The sequence below is a fragment of the Panicum virgatum genome, chromosome 2N, assembly GCF_016808335.1.
Source record: "Panicum virgatum strain AP13 chromosome 2N, P.virgatum_v5, whole genome shotgun sequence".
Taxonomy (NCBI): domain Eukaryota; kingdom Viridiplantae; phylum Streptophyta; class Magnoliopsida; order Poales; family Poaceae; genus Panicum; species Panicum virgatum.
The window spans coordinates 29,712,654-29,733,244 of NC_053146.1; the positions used below are offsets into that span (position 1 = coordinate 29,712,654).

The 20,591-nt window shown below is 43.9% G+C and overlaps 1 protein-coding gene and 1 long non-coding RNA gene across 3 annotated transcripts; one reads left to right on the forward strand and one right to left on the reverse strand.

The window, feature by feature from the left end:
• Positions 1–8,430: 8,430 nt before the first annotated feature.
• LOC120658788 lies at positions 8,431–9,667 on the reverse strand. Its single transcript, XR_005668844.1, has 2 exons — positions 9,189–9,667; positions 8,431–9,107 (listed from the first exon to the last, which is right to left on the reverse strand). It is a non-coding gene; the product is annotated as an uncharacterized LOC120658788 (long non-coding RNA).
• A 3,680-nt stretch (positions 9,668–13,347) lies between these two features.
• LOC120660190 (serine/threonine-protein phosphatase 2A 65 kDa regulatory subunit A beta isoform-like) lies at positions 13,348–18,433 on the forward strand. 2 transcript variants are annotated; one of them, XM_039938603.1, is made up of 13 exons: positions 13,348–13,548; positions 14,177–14,587; positions 15,218–15,464; positions 15,725–15,837; positions 16,033–16,112; positions 16,243–16,384; positions 16,464–16,544; positions 16,641–16,745; positions 16,901–17,083; positions 17,292–17,384; positions 17,720–17,859; positions 17,930–17,996; positions 18,101–18,433. In XM_039938603.1, the coding sequence occupies exons 1-13, from the start codon at positions 13,348–13,350 to the stop codon at positions 18,206–18,208; spliced, it is 1,971 nt and encodes a 656-aa protein (XP_039794537.1). In that variant the 3' UTR covers positions 18,209–18,433. The 2 variants fall into 2 exon arrangements, with proteins under 2 accessions (XP_039794537.1, XP_039794536.1); XM_039938602.1 differs by having other exon boundaries at positions 13,349–13,548; positions 18,089–18,433.
• The last annotated feature ends 2,158 nt before the right edge of the window (positions 18,434–20,591 follow it).

Sequence of the window (20,591 nt, forward strand, 5' to 3'; positions counted from 1 at the left end):
TTATTTCTCCGAATGGTGCTGTTTTTGAATTTTCAAACCGATTGGAAGAAGAGTGCACAAATAACCAAGTTGAATATGAGGCTCTTCTATTTGGCTTGGAATTCTTGCAATCCATGGGCGTGAAGCATGTTGAAGCCTTTGGAGATTCTCTTTTGGTGGTGCAGCAAGTATCTAAGGTATGCCAGTGCTATAATGGTTCTCTAAATGCATATCTTGATAAATTCCTCGATATTATTTCTTCTTTCGATAAATTTATTATCAAACATATTCCGAGGGAAGAGAATGGAAAGACAAATACTCTGGCTCAGCAAGCATCTGGCTATAATGTTACGAAAAAATATTTCAACATTCGCAAGCCGATGCAAACGAAAGCCGAGTGTCTAGTTCTGGATGCACCGGTCCGACCGGTCAGCGAGACCGGTCTAACCGGTCTGACCGGTGATGCAGCTGCTGGTTCTGATTCGGCCAAAAAAGATGACTCAATTGTCCCAGCCGAAGCCCAGGATTGGAAGGTTCCTCTTATATCGTATTTGAGAGATCCTGGTCGTGGAGCGGAGAGAAATATTCGGCGTTTGGCTTTTAAGTATGTTTTAATTGACGATGAGCTTTATCGTCGAACTGCCGAAGTTTTGATTCTCAAGTGTTTAGACTCGGATCAGGCCCGGGTTGCTATGGGTGAGGTTCATGAAGGTATTTGTGGTACTCATCAATCGGCTCCCAAGATGAAGTGGTTACTTAGAAGACCCGGTTTCTATTGGCCCACCTTGTTATTTGATTGTTTCAAGTACTATAAAGGATGTGAAGAATGTCAGCGGTTTGGTGATTTGCAATTGGTGGCTGCTGTGTTGATGCATTCTATTATTAAACCATGGCCATTCCGAGGTTGGGGGTTGGATTTCATTGGACAAATTAATCCTCCGTCTTCAAAGGGGCATCGCTTCGTGTTGGTTACTACGGATTATTTCACTAAATGGACCGAAGCGGTTTCTTTGAAGAATATGACACATAAGGAGGCAATTGAGTTTATTACTGAGCATATTATTCATAGATTCGGCATTCCACAAACTTTGACAACGGATTAAGGTTCTTCATTTATATCAAAGGAGGTGTGTGCCTTTGCCGAATCTTAGAAGATTAAGTTGCTAAATTCATCTCCATACTATGCTCAGGCCAATAGGCAGGCCGAGTCTAGTAATAAGATTTTGATCAAACTTGTTAAGAAGAAGCTAGAAAAAAATCCTAAGAGGTGGCATGAAGTGTTATCCGAAGCATTGTGGGCTCATCGTATATCTAGACATGATGCTACTAAGGTTACTCATTTTGAGCTTGTGTATGGTCAAGAGGCCGTTTTACCTGTTGAGGTAAATCTGGATGCATATAGATTGGCAAAGTAAAATGACCTTTCCGCTGTTGATTACCATGATTTGATGATGGATAATATTGATAAGGTGGCCGACAAGCGTTTGAAGGCTTTGAAGGAGATTGAGAAAGACAAGCTTCGGGTGGCCAGAGCTTACAACAAAAAGATAAAACTTAAATCTTTTCAGGTTGGAGATCTGGTTTGGAAGATAATTTTGCCTCTTGGGATGAAAAGCAACAAGTTTGGCAAATGGTCGCCAAGTTGGGAGGGTCCATACAAGATTATCAAAGTTATCTCTGGTAATTCGTATATGGTGGAGACGGTGCAAGGTGAGCGTCTACCAAGGGCTATCAATGGGAGGTACTTGAAGAAGTTCTATCCTAGTGTATGGAAAGGTGCATGAGGACGAAGATGACTGGTATTGGATACCGCCCTTAGTTTTATTTTTAGACTTGTATGCTGTGTAAAACATGTACATCAGGATAGTTCTTGCTTTTTGACTTGTGAAACTCACCAAAAAGCAGGGGGGGCATATATTAACAGCCAATTCTGGCAGTTTAGAGGCCGACCGGTCAGACCGGTCTGTCCAGTTGTAATCCGAGTAGTCTTCGTTTTATTTTGGAAATTCTTATATAAACCGACTTGGAGAGGGGTACGACTTCCCCGGCCTATAAATATAAGGGCTAAGGCCGATTGAGGTATTCCCAATCGAATCAATCAAAATATCGCATTACTTTTTATCTCTCAAACCCTAGTCTTTTACAACCCTAAATTGCTTTTTTCTTTCGTCTCGACGACATTTGAAGACATTCTGAGTGGCCTGCCGACCTCAGAGCAACCCTAGCCGCGCAAGCTCCGACGGGGTCCCTCCCGAGCTCGCATTTCTAGGTCTTCGCGGTTCTCAGCTCCACACCGGGCAGACCGGTCTGTGGAACCGGTCAGACCGGTCCGCCAGGGCATCGCTGGTTCAGATCGTTTTGACGATCTCCTGCGCGTTCTAGCGCATTTGAGTGTGTTGGCGCGATTCTGTCAACAGGAAGACCTTACTTCTCGACATGCAAACAAGGAGATCACGTGGCCCTTATGTGGCTCCTCGGAACACTTCGTCCGCATCGCCGTGGGTTAGCAGTGCTGCCAACTCATCATGGCCTGGCCATTGCTAGCATAAGGCCTCTGAGGTGCCAGATATGATCTACATCACCGTTGATAGCATTATGCTGGAAGTGCCGCCATGATGATATAAGATTGCCGGAGCTTAAGGAAAGGGTGGTGCCATTGATGACGACGACGATGATTACTGAGCTGCATGGATTGACAATTACCACATTATAATGCTGCCGCTCTACTGCCATACTGGTATGATCAAAGAGACCTTGCTTCTTACTGCAGAAATACTTGGGGCTTTATTTTGCGAAAAAATAAAAATAGCTTAGCTCCTCAATGACATGATAAATTCTTACCAGAGCCATATGTTGACATATCTTTGAGAACCTTTTACATATGCTACTTGTGGTTGCATTGAGTATTGTCAAACTGTTTGTGACCCTTGTGAGATTCATTTCATGCTTTTAAGATCAAGATCACGTACACTCCACATATGTTTCCATTGCTGGGTATTCTAGATATTGATTTTCATTGCTGTTGTTTTATCTAGATTCACCTACCTAGCAACTCATATGCTGACTTCTACAATGGAAGTGATGCAAAGAAAAACATGCCTTCCATTCAAAAAAAATGCTCCATCCTTTTAACATGACCCTGATATTCATCTTGCAAAAAGATATGGGCTATGAAAAAAAGGTATATCAGTGCCTAGAAGTATAAAAAAAGGGAAAAAAAGAAAAAGAGAAGACAAGAAAGATAGCCCATATCTCAAATAAAAGATAGAGTCATGTAGAAAGGGGTGCGAGTTACAACTAGAAAAATTCTGCACACATGCAAATCTTGATCTGATTGTATGACTTGTTTTCATCATTGGATCTGGTTTTTGACTTTGCAAAATATACAGTACAAGTATGCTTCTTCTTCATCCCCTACCCTGAGCTCTACCAAAAAGCCTTATTAGAAATAGGGAGAAGGGAGGCGACACAATGCTTTGGTGAAGAATCATATACAATGAGCGATCTGAAAGAGTCATTTGAGGAGCAAAGTTTTATTTTGATTTAATAAAAAATCTTTCAAAGACCCAAGTTGTTTAACAGGAAGAGTATGGTTGACTTGATTCTTCACGTTGGTTTTAAAAATTCTGACAAGAAACTTGAAGTAAGACATCGGCTATGAAAGAGCAACATCGGAAAAGCCGAGGTCTCCTATCCATGAAGTGATTGAGCAAATTGAGGCATTAGATTTACAGAGTTTCGAAGCATGAAGTCTTCATACTCCGAAATTGGGGGGCTTGTGTTCACACCAAATTTTGATAAATCTGATGTAATCTGAATCGTGAAGCAATCAATTGTCTGTGTACTTGGACAAGAGTATCAATGTGGAAGCCGATATGCATTGGTGGTTGCTAGTGGAGCTTAGAGCATGCAAGTATGTGAAGGCAAATGGAGAAAGCTAATAAAGCTTGCATACATATGCGTAGCTATATCTGTGAATGATCTTCATTAATCAAATGGGATTAGTATCATGGCCGGATTATTTTATATGATAATGAAGGAGAATCAGATGGGAAATCAAATATGCATGCGTCCATGGACTTATGTTACAGATGGCGTAGGAATTATTCGGCTTAATCTGGCTGGGTAATCGCGTGATTGGCATGCAAAATAAAGAAAGCAAGCTTCCTGTGCGAGAGGCCGGAAAGGGAAGGATGCATGTGCATGTATAGACAAACAAGAGGCAAAGCTCCCGCATGGTGGTTTCCATAATTAATACGGGTGTTGATTTGATTAAAATAAAGGAAAGAGAGGCTACGGCTTGGATGAATGGCCCGTGCGAGAGGTCTGGTTAATCACGCATGTGAGGATTCTGTAGAAAGGAGATCAGAGTCCATGTATCATTTGTGAGGATTCTGTAGAAAGGAGATCAGAGTCCATGTATCTTAATATTAGTTTGTTTAGATATTTCTTCTTTAGCAAGTTTGGTATGCCGTGACTGGCTAGGTTGTCTAGGCTATAAATATGTACTCCCATCCATTGTGAAAGATTTGTCACATGACCAATCAACAAACTCTATTTTTTCCTAGCAATTTACTTTTCTATCGGCGACTTCGCTATTTTCTTTTTTTGCGAGTTCTTTCGAGTTGATCAAGGACGCCTCATATTCGAGCGACTTGATCTGCTGGTAAATTTTCATTTACCGAGTAAATCTGAACTTTAGCTTCCGGGCGTATCGCTGTTGCTTCGTTCAGATCTATTCAAAATTTATCGAATTCATCTAGGCTTTGATCTCTGACGCATCGTTGTTTTCTCGTCTAGATTTATTCACAATACACGGCTTAGCAATCTGTTTAATCGGCTATTAGTTCCTTTGTTGTAGTGTTAGATCTTGTAAAGCTGATTAGATCGGGTGTAAGCTTAGCTTTACTCAGATCCATACATTTGTGGGTTTGTGCATTGTTATCTGGCACGTGTCGGCTTTAGATATAGCCGTCTATTGCTACCTACATCGGCAGGTTCTTGCCGATCTCTCACAGATCGCTTTAAATACTTGTTTATCCCGTTCGATTGTCGTTTTCTGTATCGGCAGCTCCTTGCCGATACGCTGCGTCAGGGTTATTCGGAAATCCAGCCGATACAACCTCGAATTTAACGTGTACCATGTTTCCTTGTCAATCAACAGGTCAGATTGACTGGCACGCTTGGTTTGTATTCTGAAGCTTGGCGAACGGTGTCTTCAGATTCTAGTGTGTTGATTTTTGCTTCAACAGTGCGGACGTGCCCGGCACTGCTCCCGCCACTGGGCTACCAACCCCGCGTACTTTTCTCTACTGCAAAACCCTCGACAAGTATGGGCGCGACCCTCGAACGCGGCCCGTGCCTTGACCAGAGCAAGACCCCCTCCCGCAGGACCCTCGAGATGCCTACACGTCAGGTATGGAGGACGGTACCCTCTACAGAAGACACCACGACACCCACAGGAGTCACAAGGACGCCGACGCGATCTCCGCAAAACCGAGGACGACGCCTAGGACAACTGCCACGCCCGGCGCCTTACTCTCCGGTGCCACACAGTGTACTTTCTACAGCACACATCCACCGCGCGCCCCCGTTTCGGGGAGAAGACGACGACTTCTAACCCCCTGCGTAAATGTACTCCGCCCCTCCTTGTGTCTATAAAAGGAGGAGGCGGGCCTCTCATCCGCTGGCCTGATACGACCAACTCCTTAGCTTCACTCGCTCACTTTCCTGATATTGGCACGTGCCTCAATCACTTAGCAGAGACCTGGGAGCTTTCCACCCCTCTCGCCTCGCTTGTACCCCTACTACAAGTACCCCGGTGCAAAATAGTACAGTACACTCGCACACTCCTTTGCTGGACGTACGGCCCCGCGGCCGGAAACAGGATAAACCCGTGCGTTACTGTGTTGCCTCTTGCATCAACCATCTAGGGTGAGGGATCACGCAGCATCTTCACTAGTTGGTGCCGGACCGCCGGGTCTGGACACCGACAAAATGAAACTAATCGATTATTCAATACCTTCAATCTGCGAGTATCCACCATCTGATTGTGCAATTATCTTTTTTCATATTTATGGTTAACAGAAGGTAGAAATAATTAAAATTTATACAGTAAAGATGAATAAGATAAACTGCAAATCTATACGGACTTGCTTGCTGTTAGTTTCGCTGGCATGCCTTTGGTATTTTAGGGTCTTAATTTGATGATTAATTTTTTTTTGAAAACTGGTGATCTCTTTTATACACATGCGTGCATACCCACGTGCACTCTACTGATGCCTCGTTTAGTTACGTGTGTAAAGTTTTTGAAATAGAATATTTGCACATTTAAAATACTAAACATAGATTAATCACAAAACTAATTATCGAACTCGTCTGTAAACTATAAGATGAATTTATTAAGTCTAATTAATTCATCATTAGCATGTTATTGTAGCAATTTAGTGTCATCATAGCCTAATTAGACTCATTAGATTAGTCTCACAATTTACAAACAAACTATGCAATTCGATTTTTATTCTATCTTGATTTTGCAACTAAACAAGGCCTGAATAATAGAAAAGGGTTCATATCTGTACCCCGCAAGCTTCACTCCATGTCCCCAAGCAGCCTAAATCGATTACGCGTGAAATTTGCACTCCATGTCCCCAAGCAGCCTAAGGCCCTGTTTGGGTAGCTAGAGCTTTTCCAAAAGCTGCTGGTCTGAGAAGCTCATCTGCTGGTCCGAAAAGCTGCTGGTCTGAGAATCTACTGGTCTGATAAGCTGGCTTGTTTGGCAACCTAACTTTTGGATGGCTGGCTGCTGAGCTGAGGAGTGGAAAGTCTGAAATACCCTCTAGTATAACGAATACCTAATTACTTGTGAACTGTAATGATTCGTCTGATCAGCTTGGTTAATAAATATTTTGTATTATTTTTTGATAGCTTAATATTTAAGATGGCCTATTAAATCATACTATTTCAATTATTTCATTGAGCTTACACAAAAGCACATCGGAAGCATGACTAATATTTTTGAAGCCATACAAAATACCAAAGGCCTACTATTTACAAACAAAATGAGTTGTGCACCATCACAACTTGTCTACCCTCTATCTGCCATCAAGGAGTTCGCAATGAAATCACGAAATGCACACATATCAACATCATCTGATGATGGACCACTGTTATGCACTTCTTCTTCTGATGATGAATCAACCTCTGGCATGTATTCTTCATCCTCATCGCACATTTGAAATAGCTCATCACTCAAAGTGCTATCACGAATAAAGTTATGAAGTGCCATGCATGCAATGATGATCTTCTTTTGCTTCTCAACCGGGAAACTTAGCATATGTAACAGAACTCGTCATTTCATTTTCAGCACCCCAAAAGAACGTTCAATCACATTACGAAGTGAGGAGTGAGCATGGTTAAAAACCTCTTTAAGACCACTTGGCCTTTGGCCACCTTGAAATTCAGGTAAATGATACCTTTGCCCTCTGTAGGGAGCTAGGAAACCTTTCTTGTTGGGATATCCAGAATCAACAAGATAATATTTTCCTATATATCAAAATAATATGAGATCACATATATGGAACAACATGACAAATAAAGATTGACATGATTTTCGGCCATTACCTTCAGGAGGATGTGGGAATGCATCTGAGTAGCGGCACAAAGTATCATTGAATATTCGAGAGTCATGCGCAGATCCAGGCCATCCAGCTACAACAAATGTGAATCTCACATCAAAATCACACACAGCCATGACATTCTGTGTTGGGTATCCATGACGGCCAATGTGAGGAATCATCTCATTTGCTGGCACGACAACACGTACATGTGTGCCATCAATGGCACTTATGCAATTGTTGAAGTGGGGTGAAAACCGATCATCTTGAAGCCTTGGATGCACTGTTCTGAATTGTGGATCTTTTGGTTTGATGATGTCTCCAGCTAGTAGATTGACAGACTCTAGCACATCATTAAATTTTCGACTAATTGTTTCAGTGGATCTCTTGAATATATTCTCAGCAGTGATAAATGATTGAGGACCGCCACACATCCACAAGAACATTCCTAGGGCTTCAACAGAACTCATACGTCTTGTGCACTTAAGCTCATAATTCTCAACCAATGTTTCATGCAACCTGGCAAAAACATGACAATTCATACGAAACATGTTGTAGCAATCTTTGTTGACTTGCAGCTGATCCATGACCCATTGATACCCAGATTGGCGAGGAGGAGGTCTCTTTCTTTTACCAAGATATTTTTCACTGTGATCCATAGCAATGAGAGTGACTATTGATGCTACCAATACTTCTGTTGAATCAGTGTCACTTTCACTCTCACTAGATGAATCAGTGTCACTTTTACTTGATGTGCTCATCTAAAAAATAGGTTGACAATAATCAGCTAGCACATACAATAGGAAATAAAAAGAGAGCATTACATAGACACGGCTGAAATAAAAAGGTAGCATTACATAGACACAACTAGAATAAAAAGGTAGCATTACATAGAATGACTGCTGAAATAAAAAGGTAGCATTACATAGACACAGCTGAAATAAAAGGGTAGCATTACATAAAAGGATACAACACATGAGTGAGACTAGTCTATTTCCTTTTCCTCTCTTCATACATCCTCTTCAGCCAAGCCACCTTTCCTTCATTACTTTTGATGGAACGAAACACTGCACGATTTTCGCGCTTAACAAAGAGTTGGCTGGCCATAAAATGCTCATCACTCCCTTCCCTAGCCCCTGCATTGACAGCTTGATCCATGAGCTCTATGATGTCATCTTCAACCTTTTGGTCATTTTTGCTCTTACTAGTAGCCAGCACATCGATAAGTCGTGACACTTGCTTAACCATAGGGTTCCTACCCTTCTTCTTAGGGCTAAAAATATTATCAACAACATTAGCTTTATGTTTTACTTCCTTTTTTGCATCCTGTCCAGTATGTCCATTGTCTTCGTTGTCATTACTATCATCATCAACATCAATGGGAGCTGTTGTTTTTTAAACTCCTGGAATGACCGAAGATAAACCTGTGACATTGATGTGTTGAAACATAACTTCAAGCTCATCAAGGTTGTCCATAGGTGCTTCACGAAAGGCTGCATATTTCTTGTTTTGCTGAAAAAGAAGTCATATGTGTTATTTATCAGAACTTTGTTTTCAAGGATAAAAAAATAACCAACTTTCAATTTTACTAACCGCTATCTTGTCCTCCCACCATTCATCACTTGCTGTAATTATCCTCTTTGTAACATCGAAACCAAGACCAGTTGCAGCCCTCTTCAAATCCAACCACAAGTTGTACTGTGGCTTCAAAGCATCCCATTTGTTCTTTAATTTTCCATGTGGATAGTGTCGTTTGGTGACAGCAAAAAAATTTTCCTCAAGATTCTTGTACCCAATGGAACTCAAGGTAGTCCCTGGCCTATTCCTAGCTAGAGTTTCTTCCTTACAAATCTGGCAAAAAAATTTGGTTGCATATGCATCCCATACTGCTTTTGGTGTCTTCAACTTTGCTTTGTCCATCTATATTAACAAAATTACTCAACAATAAGCAACATACAACTACTCATACCCATACATCTATCTACGCTCATCCAATGTTCAGTCATGAACTAATCAAATCCAAACTCTATGCATAAATCCCTAACTAGTGTGGGATGGAAGTTGTGCTTACCATGGCTACACGGAGCTGGGCCGCTGGTCAGAGAGGAAACGGATCTCCGGCAGGCGAAGCTGCGAGGCCATCGGACGGAGCTGCTACACGGCGTCGTACCTCCGGCCGAACGGGCGAGTAGGGGCAGGGCCGCTGCCACCGCAGCTTGCACGGGGGCGCGTTCTCCGGCCGCGGACGGGCAAGCAGGGGCACGACGTCGGCTGGATCTGAAGGGCGCAAGTGTAGGGCAGCTGCCGCCGCCGCATGGGCCGACGGGCTACAGAGGGAGTGGGGGCCAACCGGCGATGAAGGGAGCGGGGAGCAGGGTCCGACCGGCGATGGAGGGGTCCGAGGAGCAGGATTCGAAGGAGGGGAATGGAGAGCGGGGTGCGCCAGGCGCTCTCGCGCCTGGCGAGCGGAGCGCTCGGGAGGAGGCGGCGCTAGACAGAGCGCTTGGGAAGGAGGTGGGGAACGGGAGATTTGCTATATATACCAGTGGCAGAAGTGGGTAATTCTATACAAACTTGATGGGGAAGTTCGTAACCCTGATGCGCAGAAGCTCGGGAAGCTCCTCTCGCCGAGCTTTTCGACCGTAGGCAAAAATTAGCTTTTGCATCTCCTCGCTGGTGGGAAAAGCGAGTCCGTTTGGGGTAGATTGTAGCTTTTTCAGCTAGTTGGAGTAGCACAAGCTGCAGGAAGCTAAAACAAACAGGGCCTAAATCGATTACGAGTGAAATCTGTTGTAAAAATCACCGCGGGAGTGATATTTAAAAATTGTGTAAATATGTAAAATCTAAAAAAGTTTCAGGTGTGCATTCCATCGGGAGCCCATGTACCACAAAACGGAAATCCAATTCAGCCCAATACTTTGATCCACCAAACAGGCAGACATTCCTCCGTCCGACGGCGGCGCTCCGCCCCGGCCCACCTTGATCAATCCCTCATGGCCCCGCCTGGTTTTTACATTTTTACCACTATACCGAGTGACAATCGTCCAAATATCACTCTTAGGATGACGCCTACAACTTAACATTCTTGTTCCACGACTCTTACATTTTTACCATATTTGCCTATATGGTACGTCACACGATGTGACATGCTGTCGCACAGTCAATAAGTGCAGTCAAAATGTCCTTCCTACCCTGACCAACTCCTCCTTCTGTCTCACAGCCAGGTCCTACAGGTCCTCTCCCTGCCTAGTGGGTCTCACTCGTCAGCTTGGTCTTCTACCTCTCCTCTCTCTGTTTCCCTCTCCTCGAACAGACATGTTTGAGCGCCGCTGCAGCGGCAGAGATCCTCCTCCTCCTCCACATGGCGTGGCGACTGTGATCCTTCTCCACGCTATGCGGCCGGGGAGCGGTCTCCTCTTCCCAGCGTGGATGACGAGATCTATGCAGGCCCGCGCAGGGGGCGGCCACGATGGAAGCGCAGGGGCACCGAGCCGGCTGGTGGCGTTTTGGTGGCGGCGGCGCCAGAAGGGAAGGGGAAAGAGGCCGGGGAGAAAGCGGAGCACACGAGGAAGCTCGCCGCGGGCTCCAATCGACGGGGAAGTGGCCGGAGGGAGGCTCTAATGGCGGCCAGCATGAGCGAAGGTCAATTCGGGGACGACCTCGCTCGCGTTCCAAGCCATCCGCGTTGAGCGGGCCACCCTTTCACTCCTGCGCAGCGTCGGCGACGCCCACCGCCCGCGCGCGATGGCGGTGGAGCCTGTTCGAAGCATCTGCATCCTGCCAGGTGGCGGTCCCTCCCGCATCGGTGCCTGCTCCCTTCTCCACTTCTCTTCTCCAATGAACAAACAAGCAATCAATGGCAGCAGCTCCTTCTATCGATGGCACGTGAGGGTGGGGCTCACGGGCCACCATCGGAGCTTGCTGCATGTCACACGAGGGAGAGGCGCATGGGCCACCGTCGGAGCTAGCTGGGCGGCACACGAGGGAGGGCAGATGGGGTGGGGCGGTTGCCGGTGCTTGCTACGTGCCCGCCGCCGTGCTTGGCAGAGCCGAGCTGGCCATGGCGCTGGGAGAGCCGAGCTGGCCATGACGCTGGAGGTGGGAGATGAAGCTGATTAGTGGGGTCCACCTGACAGTGAGAGGACTGGTAGGATCCGGCGGTCAGAGAGGAAGAAGAGAGGAGCTGATCAGGGAGGGATAGGAAGGACATTTTGTATGTTTTTGCTGACTGTGCATCGGCGTGTCACGCCTCGTGGCGTGCCACATATGCAAACATGTAAAAATGTAAGAGCCGCAGAACAAAAATGCTAAAGTTGTAGACGTAATATTCGGACGATTGCCGCTCGGTATAATAGTAAAAAGGAACAAGTCCATTTTACCCCTGAACTTGTCAAGAAGTCCGCATTACCCTCCTCAACTACAATACCAGGAATAGAACCCCATCACCTCTCAAAACCGAACAAATCACCCCCTGGACTGTGTGGAGGCGGTTTTCCACGGTGGGCCCCACCTGTCAGCCTCTCATCTCTCTTTCAATCTCCCCCGAGCTCACCGCCGCCCCTGAGCTCCACATCTGGAGCTCCGCCCCGCCTCTCGAGCTCCTTTGCGCGGCCCTGCCGTTGGAGCTCCTTCGCGCGGCACTGGAGCCGGTCGCTGCTACGGAGAAGAAGCAGAGGAAGGGGGGAGAGAGAGAGAGGGAGGGAGGCGGTGAGGCCTTGCGGGGATCCGGCCGCCGCCGCCGCGGCCGCCGTGAGGGAGGAAGAGGAGCGCGCGGCGGTGAGCTCGAGGCCGGCCGAGCTTTGCCTGGGGCCATGCCCTGCTCTGCCCGCCCGCACGCCACCTGCTCCGCCGACGAGGGCCGCCGCAGCCATGGCCTTGCGCCGGGAGAGCAGGGGCGGGGCCGCCGCCACGGGCTCGCCACCGGCCCGAGACCGAGGAGGGAGGAGTGAGAGCGGCGGAGGATGGCGCGCTGGCATTGGGAGTGAGGGAGGGAGGGAGGGCGCGGCGGCTGGCGCATGGAGCCAAAGCTCCGCCGCGGTCGCTGTGAGCTGGAGCTCGGCCGTGGCCGTCGCGGGCTAGCTCCGCCGCAGTCGGCCTCCTCCACCACGGTAGGGTGGGGATGGCTGGCGGCGGCGGGTGGGAGAGAGGAAGTGAGAGAGATGAGAGGCTGACAGGTGGGGCCCATCGTGGAAAACCGCCTCCACACTAAGGATGGATTCGGATGTCTATTCGAATGTCAGATTTTTGGTCATTTTTCTTCGATTATGGACAAATAAGATATATAATTTACTATGTAAATTCATAGCCTTATATTTAACATTGATCTTGTAAAGATTCATAAAAACTAAACCTCAAATTTATCATATATATTCTCAAATAATAGATATAAAAATTCGAATACGGATCGGATACGGATACAAATCTTTTTTCACCTTTTTAATTGTAGGGAGCAAATAATACATAAAAAATTTATACAAAATTTTATTCTTATGTGTAATAATATGTTTGATAATATAAAAAAATTAGCATAACATTTTAAGCATATCTATTTTAAAATATTAAATTTCTTCTAAGAATTCGGATGTTTAGATCCATCCTTACTCCACACAGTCTAAGGGTGTAATTTGTCCGATTTTGAGAGTTGGGGGTTCTATTTTTAATATTGTAGGTGAGGGGTAATGCGGATTCTTCGACAAATTTAAGGGGTAAAATGGACTTGTTCCTAGTAAAAATATAAGCTGTGCACGCGTCCATGCCTCCCGTCCGTCTGACCGTCTCGACCTTCCCATCGCATTCCGCGAGCCGCAACCTTCTGGCCTCCCCCTCCGGCCCTCCCCCTCACCCCCCTATCTCTCTCTCTCTCTCAGCGGCGAGGCCTCGGGAGCTCCTAGGGCCTGCCCCTTCTCCGGCCGCCATATCCGCCGCCGCCCGATCCGAGACCCTCGGAGTTCAGGTAAGATCCGCCGCTCGTCTCTCCCTGCTTCCACCGCTAGATCTGCTTCTCGGTTCCAAGCTCCACGATCCGCTGTCGGTCCTCGATCCAACCGCTGGCGCCGCGAGTCGGGGCATTGTGCCGCCTTCTTGCTGTTTCGGGTGGTATCCCTTCCAGATCTGGGTTCTTTTGGTTCGATTGCGCTGGTTCAGGAGAGATTGTGCGAGTTTATTGTTCGTCCTGGTTTGGATTCTTGTTGGTTGGGAGAGCTAGGTGGCGTGTGTGGAGGTGGATTTGGTTGCTGGGTGGGTTTGTGGGAGCCTGGGAGGCGTTGCCCTATTGGTTATTTAGGTAGGTATCTTGTTGTTTGGATAGGTTCTCGGGACCATGTCTATCACCGTAGCTTTCTTATATTGTTCATCCTAGTCAATCCTAGGGATTTATTGAATTGTAAATTTTGCAATAGTTTGGTTCATCTAATATTTGATTATGTTATCAAAGATCTTATTGTTGATTTTTTTATCCAAACATGCCTTTCTAATTTGCTTCTTTTTGTTTATGCTTCCAAGGTTATGATAATTTTTCCTTTTTATTTGTTAGAAATTTTAGAATTACAAAGTTCCTTATGTTTCCTCATTTACAAATTCAGAAATCCTCGATAAACCTGATGGCTATGATTGATGAGCTTCTGTATCCCATTGCTGTATTGATTGACGAGCTTAAGAATGAGGATATCCAATTGCGTCTAAACTCAATCAGAAAACTTTCCACAATTGCTCGGGCGCTTGGGGAAGAAAGAACCAGAAAGGAACTGATTCCATTTCTTAGTGAAAACAATGACGATGAAGATGAGGTGCTTCTTGCAATGGCCGAGGAATTGGGTGTGTTCATTCCTTATGTTGGGGGTGTAGAACATGCTCATGTTTTGCTTCCACCATTGGAGACATTGTGTACGGTGGAGGAAACTTGTGTCCGCGAAAAGGCAGTAGAATCTCTGTGCCGTGTTGGTGCACAGATGAAGGAAAGTGACATTGTCGACTGGTTCATTCCAGCAGTAAAGGTAAGAGATTCATAAGTAGCAGAAAGTACTTCTTTTGTTGTTCTAAGTAAATATGCTGCCATTATTAATCCATTTAATATTTGCGGATGTTGTTAGCTGAAACAGTCCACATTATATTTCCTTAAGTATTTATCTAATTTTCCATGTTTGTCTTGCATGGCTCGCTTACTACTAAAGTATGTCTCTTTTGTTTCCCATTTCCCATGCTTTAGCAATTTAAGTATATCTTGTTTTGATAGGCTTAAAAAATTCCTGAACTGCTGAGTTTAGCATCTGTGTTTCCGAACCATGTGCACTGGCAACTGATAGTTCTGATATTTTAGTTTCGCAGGTATGTAATTCAGAGGTTGAATTATATATGCAAAATGTCGATTACGAGGCATCAGTGCTTAGCACATGTTATGTTATCACACCATTGATGCCACATGATTTTGTTCTATTTTTCTATTTGATCTCTTATTTATGCAGATTTTTGTTCAAATATGATTTTATCAATTCATTTATGGGGAATCTTCAGTGTGCTTGTAGAAATAACATGGGATATGACTGTTAATTGTGTGCTTGCATATCTTGTTGTATTGTTACTTCTATGTCCAGGAACTTAATTCTTCCATGTTTTACTCTGTTCAGAGGCTAGCAGCAGGTGAGTGGTTTACAGCTCGGGTATCATCCTGTGGTCTTTTCCACATAGCCTATCCAAGTGCACCGGACCAACTGAAAGCAGAATTGAGGACTATATATGGTCAGCTATGTCAGGATGACATGCCTATGGTCAGAAGAGCTGCTGCATCAAATCTTGGAAAGTTTGCTGCCACAGTTGAACAGAGTCATCTGAAGACAGAAATAATGTCTATATTTGATGATCTAACCCAAGATGGTATTTTTTTAATACATGTTGTCTTGGGACCTGAAACATGTGCCTTCCTTTTTAAACCTATATATGAGTAAAAGTTCAAGATATGTTTTAATGCTTGAATGTCTTGAAGTCAGAATTTACTCTGAAAGGCACACTACACTAGACCTAAAGTCTACCAATATTTTAGAACCAGGATCAATGAGTTAGTGTATGCACATTGTTATACGCATTTTGAACATCGTTGGAACTATGTCTAAAACTTGATTATCTTTATTTTTCAGATCAAGATTCAGTGCGTTTGTTGGCTGTTGAAGGCTGTGCTGCTCTTGGTAAATTGTTGGAACCACAAGATTGTGTAGCACATATTCTCCCAGTTATCGTCAATTTTTCCCAGGTACGTTACTCCCATTTTACGTCCATATGAGATTGCAACTAATTTGTTTACATAGCCTGGATAATGCTATTGGAAGACACATTTGTAATTGCATAATTTATCAGAGTTGCGTCTTAAGATTACAACTGTTTGCAGTTCAATGCATCACCACTGATATATGTTACATGCTTATAGTTGCATTGTTTCAATTGATAGGATAAATCCTGGCGTGTTCGTTATATGGTTGCCAATCAATTGTATGAGCTCTGTGAGGCTGTTGGCCCTGAGCCTACAAGGTATTATGTGTTTTCCTTACAAGATACCTAAATTTAACATACATAGTAGGAGAGTAAAACATATGCACTAAATTCTTCTGTACTATGTTAACCCATAACTTTTCAAGTACTTTCTCTTTTTTGGTAATAGAGCTGATTTAGTGCCTGCATATGTTCGTCTCCTTCGTGACAATGAGGCTGAAGTGCGGATAGCAGCTGCTGGAAAAGTTACTAAGTTCTGTCGCATATTAAGTCCGCAGCTTGCAATCCAACATATTCTTCCATGTGTTAAGGTTGTGGAAAGAAGTTGTTAAACATCATTTTGTTACACTTTTTTCCTTAGCGAACTAACTCATCCAACTGCATTTACAGGAATTGTCATCAGATTCGTCCCAGCATGTTCGTTCAGCTTTGGCTTCAGTCATTATGGGGATGGCTCCTGTATTGGGGAAGGTGATATCTGTGATGCAAACAAATGTTTCTAGAATTTGCTGCAAACTGTTGGTAGTCCATGCAAGCTGATCTATCTTAATTTCTGATTTTTGGCAGGATGCTACCATTGAACAGCTTCTTCCTATTTTTCTTTCTTTGTTGAAGGATGAGTTTCCTGATGTTCGACTCAACATAATCAGCAAACTTGATCAAGTTAATCAGGTCAGTGCCATTTTTTTATACTGGAGTTAATCGGTCGTTTTCCTTTTTGTTTATCTTTAAATTAGCTGTTCTTTTACCAGCTACAAGTATGTTGGGTTCCTTGTGTCCTCTTTTCAACTTTTCTGATGATTGGTGAATTTGTTTTGATCTTTCAGGTTATTGGAATTGATTTGCTGTCTCAATCACTGCTACCAGCCATTGTAGAACTTGCAGAGGATAGGCACTGGAGAGTCCGGCTTGCAATAATTGAGTACATCCCATTGTTGGCAAGTCAGTTAGGTGTTGGGTTTTTTGATGACAAGTTGGGTGCACTCTGCATGCAATGGTTGGAAGATAAGGTTTGTATTATTACAGTTATGGACGTGCTGGATATCATAACTGTAATTCCATGGGGATTTCTCTTGAGCATCTCTACTTATATCCCTGAGTGCATATACTCTCGAGCATCCCTACTTATATCCCTGAGTGCATATAGGGCATTGTAATGTATTGACTGATGGTTGGATTGGTGTGCTTAACTAACAACAATTTGAATTTGAATTTCAGGTCTTCTCAATCAGAGATGCTGCTGCTAACAACTTGAAGCGGCTTGCAGAGGAGTTTGGTCCTGAGTGGGCCATGCACCATATAATTCCTCAGGTTATTTATCTACTGATCTGAACACCTGATATGCATTTCTGTGCCTCAGGTTACAGTTTAACCTCTGATAGACCTTGGTCTTTAAGCATCCAGTAATTCCATGGCTTAGGTTTTCTCTGATTTGTTTGTTACCTTGTGATTGATAATGGTGCCAATTAGTAAATTCGTATTCTCTAAAAGAATTGCCCACACTCCAAATTCCATGCTGCTGCATATTATCTTGGCATCCAGGATGAATAGCTAACTTCAGGGAACACGTGCTACATTCGCATTCACTTTGCTGTGTTGCATGGAATTTCTGTCTGTCATAAAACCTCATTTGTTTGATATTTCAGGTGCTGGAAAAGATAAACAACTCACACTACCTGTATCGCATGACAATTCTGCAAGCTATCTCATTGTTGGCCCCAGTAATGGGTGCAGAAATCACTTGTCAAAAGCTGCTTCCAGTTGTCATTAATTCCTCAAAGGACAGGTGATTGACCAGAGCATTCGAGAGAGATAACATCTTTTCAATGTCTCAGTAACATGGTCTAAATTTTCAGGGTCCCTAACATCAAGTTCAATGTTGCAAAAGTATTGCAGTCGCTTATACCATTCCTCGATCAATCTGTGAGTTCCTATGGCTTTTATATGATCCTAATTTAAGGTACAACACTTGAAGTTCCTGTCATTGGGGAATATCATCAATGCTTACACTGCAGGTTGTGGAGAAGACCGTGAGGCCATGCCTTGTTGAGCTCAGCGAGGATCCTGATGTGGATGTAAGATACTATGCAAACCAGGCACTGCAGGCGTGCGATCAAATGATGGTGTCAAGCTAACTAGTCTGATATTTAGTGCTTGATTGTTTTAGTCCAATTTTGGAGTACCTGTAATCTGGCCTTTAGATTGAAGAAAAGTTCCTTCTAGCCTCAGTAACAGATTGAAACTGCCATGCTGAAAATGGACGGTCTTGATCCCTTGTTCGTTGTGTTATTAATGTTGTAATTGAGCAAGACACAACACGTTATTATGTGTGAATGTAGATTGGACTTCGCTTTCTGTTTTGGGTTTGATGTGCATATTCGCTGTGTTTGCTTGGCTGTGTCTGATGGCTGGTGCTGATTTGTTACGAGAGAATAGTATTACTGGCTGGTAGCTGGTGGCTAGTGCTGATTTAGTATGAGAGAACAATAATGTTGGCTGACAAGCTAAGCGAACACAGTGGCTTCCTCGAGCCTTGCACTTTTGAGATTATATCTGGCAAGTAGTTGAACAGCTACAGTTTTCATTCTTCTTGTTTGAGTTCGAGCAGTTGAGAATTGAACCAGTTTAAAATTTTCAAATATGGCACAGGATTGTGTAAATCTAGTCTTATTTATTGATAGCCCTTTGGTGTTTGCTCTGAAGTCTCGAAGACTAAATTGCTTTTATGTTATTTTAGAAACACAATAGACTTGCAAAAATTTTGGAACGGATGTGCTGGTTCTGAGTAAATTTAATACCCCTTGCCTGTTAGTGGTGGTGTTCATGGCCTAGTGGTACTGCTGTGGGGCTTCGTTTGCGTCCTTATTCTAAACATATTATTTGTTACGAATTATATATTCGTTTGTCCTCATTCTTGACACGTCGGTCGTGTACCGGCTGTGGCAGAACCACCCAAAGTAATTGGGACCCGGTGTTCTGATCTTTATTGTTAGGCAACGCCGATCCAAAAATAGTACTCACCGGTAGTTCCTCGAGTGAAGCCTCGATTAAAGTCACGCTTTCCAGAATCGCACAGACAACACTCACACGAAGGTGAGCCCAGAGATTACAACACAGATCATTTCATATATCTCAAAGTTGCAGCGAAAATTTAATTATTACAAAATAGTTTTGAAAATAAGACAAGTACTATATAAGTCTTATCTACAACAGTTCATCAGAGTATCATTATTTGCAGCGAAAGGATGAAAATAGCTAACGTCATAATGATGTCACGATGAAACCCGTACGAGACATCAACTAGTAGAGTTAGTGTTGGCCGGGGAAACAACCCACTCCACAGACCAACCCAAAGGTAAAGCAGTTAAACCAGCAAATGTATCTTCTGTAGCAATACCTGAAAACAAAGTCACAAGCAAGGCTAAGTATACTAATACTCAGCAAGATTTACCCGTCATCGAATATACCTTAGTCCATTAACTAGACATGCAAGGCTTTTTGGCTGGAGGAGTTTGTTTTGCCAAAAAAGCAACTAAGAGGAGGTCCTTAAAATTCAAATTTTAGCTTTTCCATATTCTAGTTCAATTAACCATTCTAGATGAGCGTCTATTTCTAAACAAGCATGGTAGTAAAAACATTAATCATTCAACATCATCATCATCATATTCCACTTGTTATTCTATGTAGCAGAAGTGTTAAGCAGTATCATTATCCGTGACGGGCGGAACGATTCGAATCGAGTTTATTAACCTTGCAAGGCAAACCTAACACACACATGGCGAGAGAAGTCACCCACGCAACATTTTCCCTTTCTTCCCGTTTCGCGGGACATGCCCACCGCCCTCGACTACAAGTACGACAACTCTGCACCCGCTGACGGTGGGGTGGTATGTCCCACGCCCCGGTCCAATCAGATACTTAAGCTTACCGATTATCATATTTCTCGACATGTAGTTAGTACGTTCAAACACTTAACAACTATTACCACACACTGCGGCCTTAGTACATTATTCCTACATGGACGGAGTCCCATGATCCCGCCATAAACCTTATGATTGCAGTATGTGGTAAAACAGTCAGATCCTATAATCTCGCGAGTAGCAGAAAACCACTCGACTTCTACCGTACCTAGTTAGCGGGGCAACTAGTCGAGAAAAAGAACCGGGTAACAATACATAGGTACCTAGGGACATGCAACTATGTTTTCGATCAACTCCTAAGAACGTAAATGCGCATATAAAATTATTACAACAAATAGATATAATACGTAAATGTAAATAGGCGCAAAAATAATGGGATTATGCACCGGGGCTTGCCATCCTGAGCAAAGTCAGCCTTGGGCTCTTCCGAACATTGGTCCGGATCTTGATTCAATTCAATTCAGTTAGATTCATCCGAGATTCTGCGGACTCATTCTCATTCGTAGGCACCAACTCAGAAATACCGTCGGATATCTCAGAATTTATATGAATGCAAAAGTACTCTTTGTTACAACAGGATACAATTTACGTTCATTTC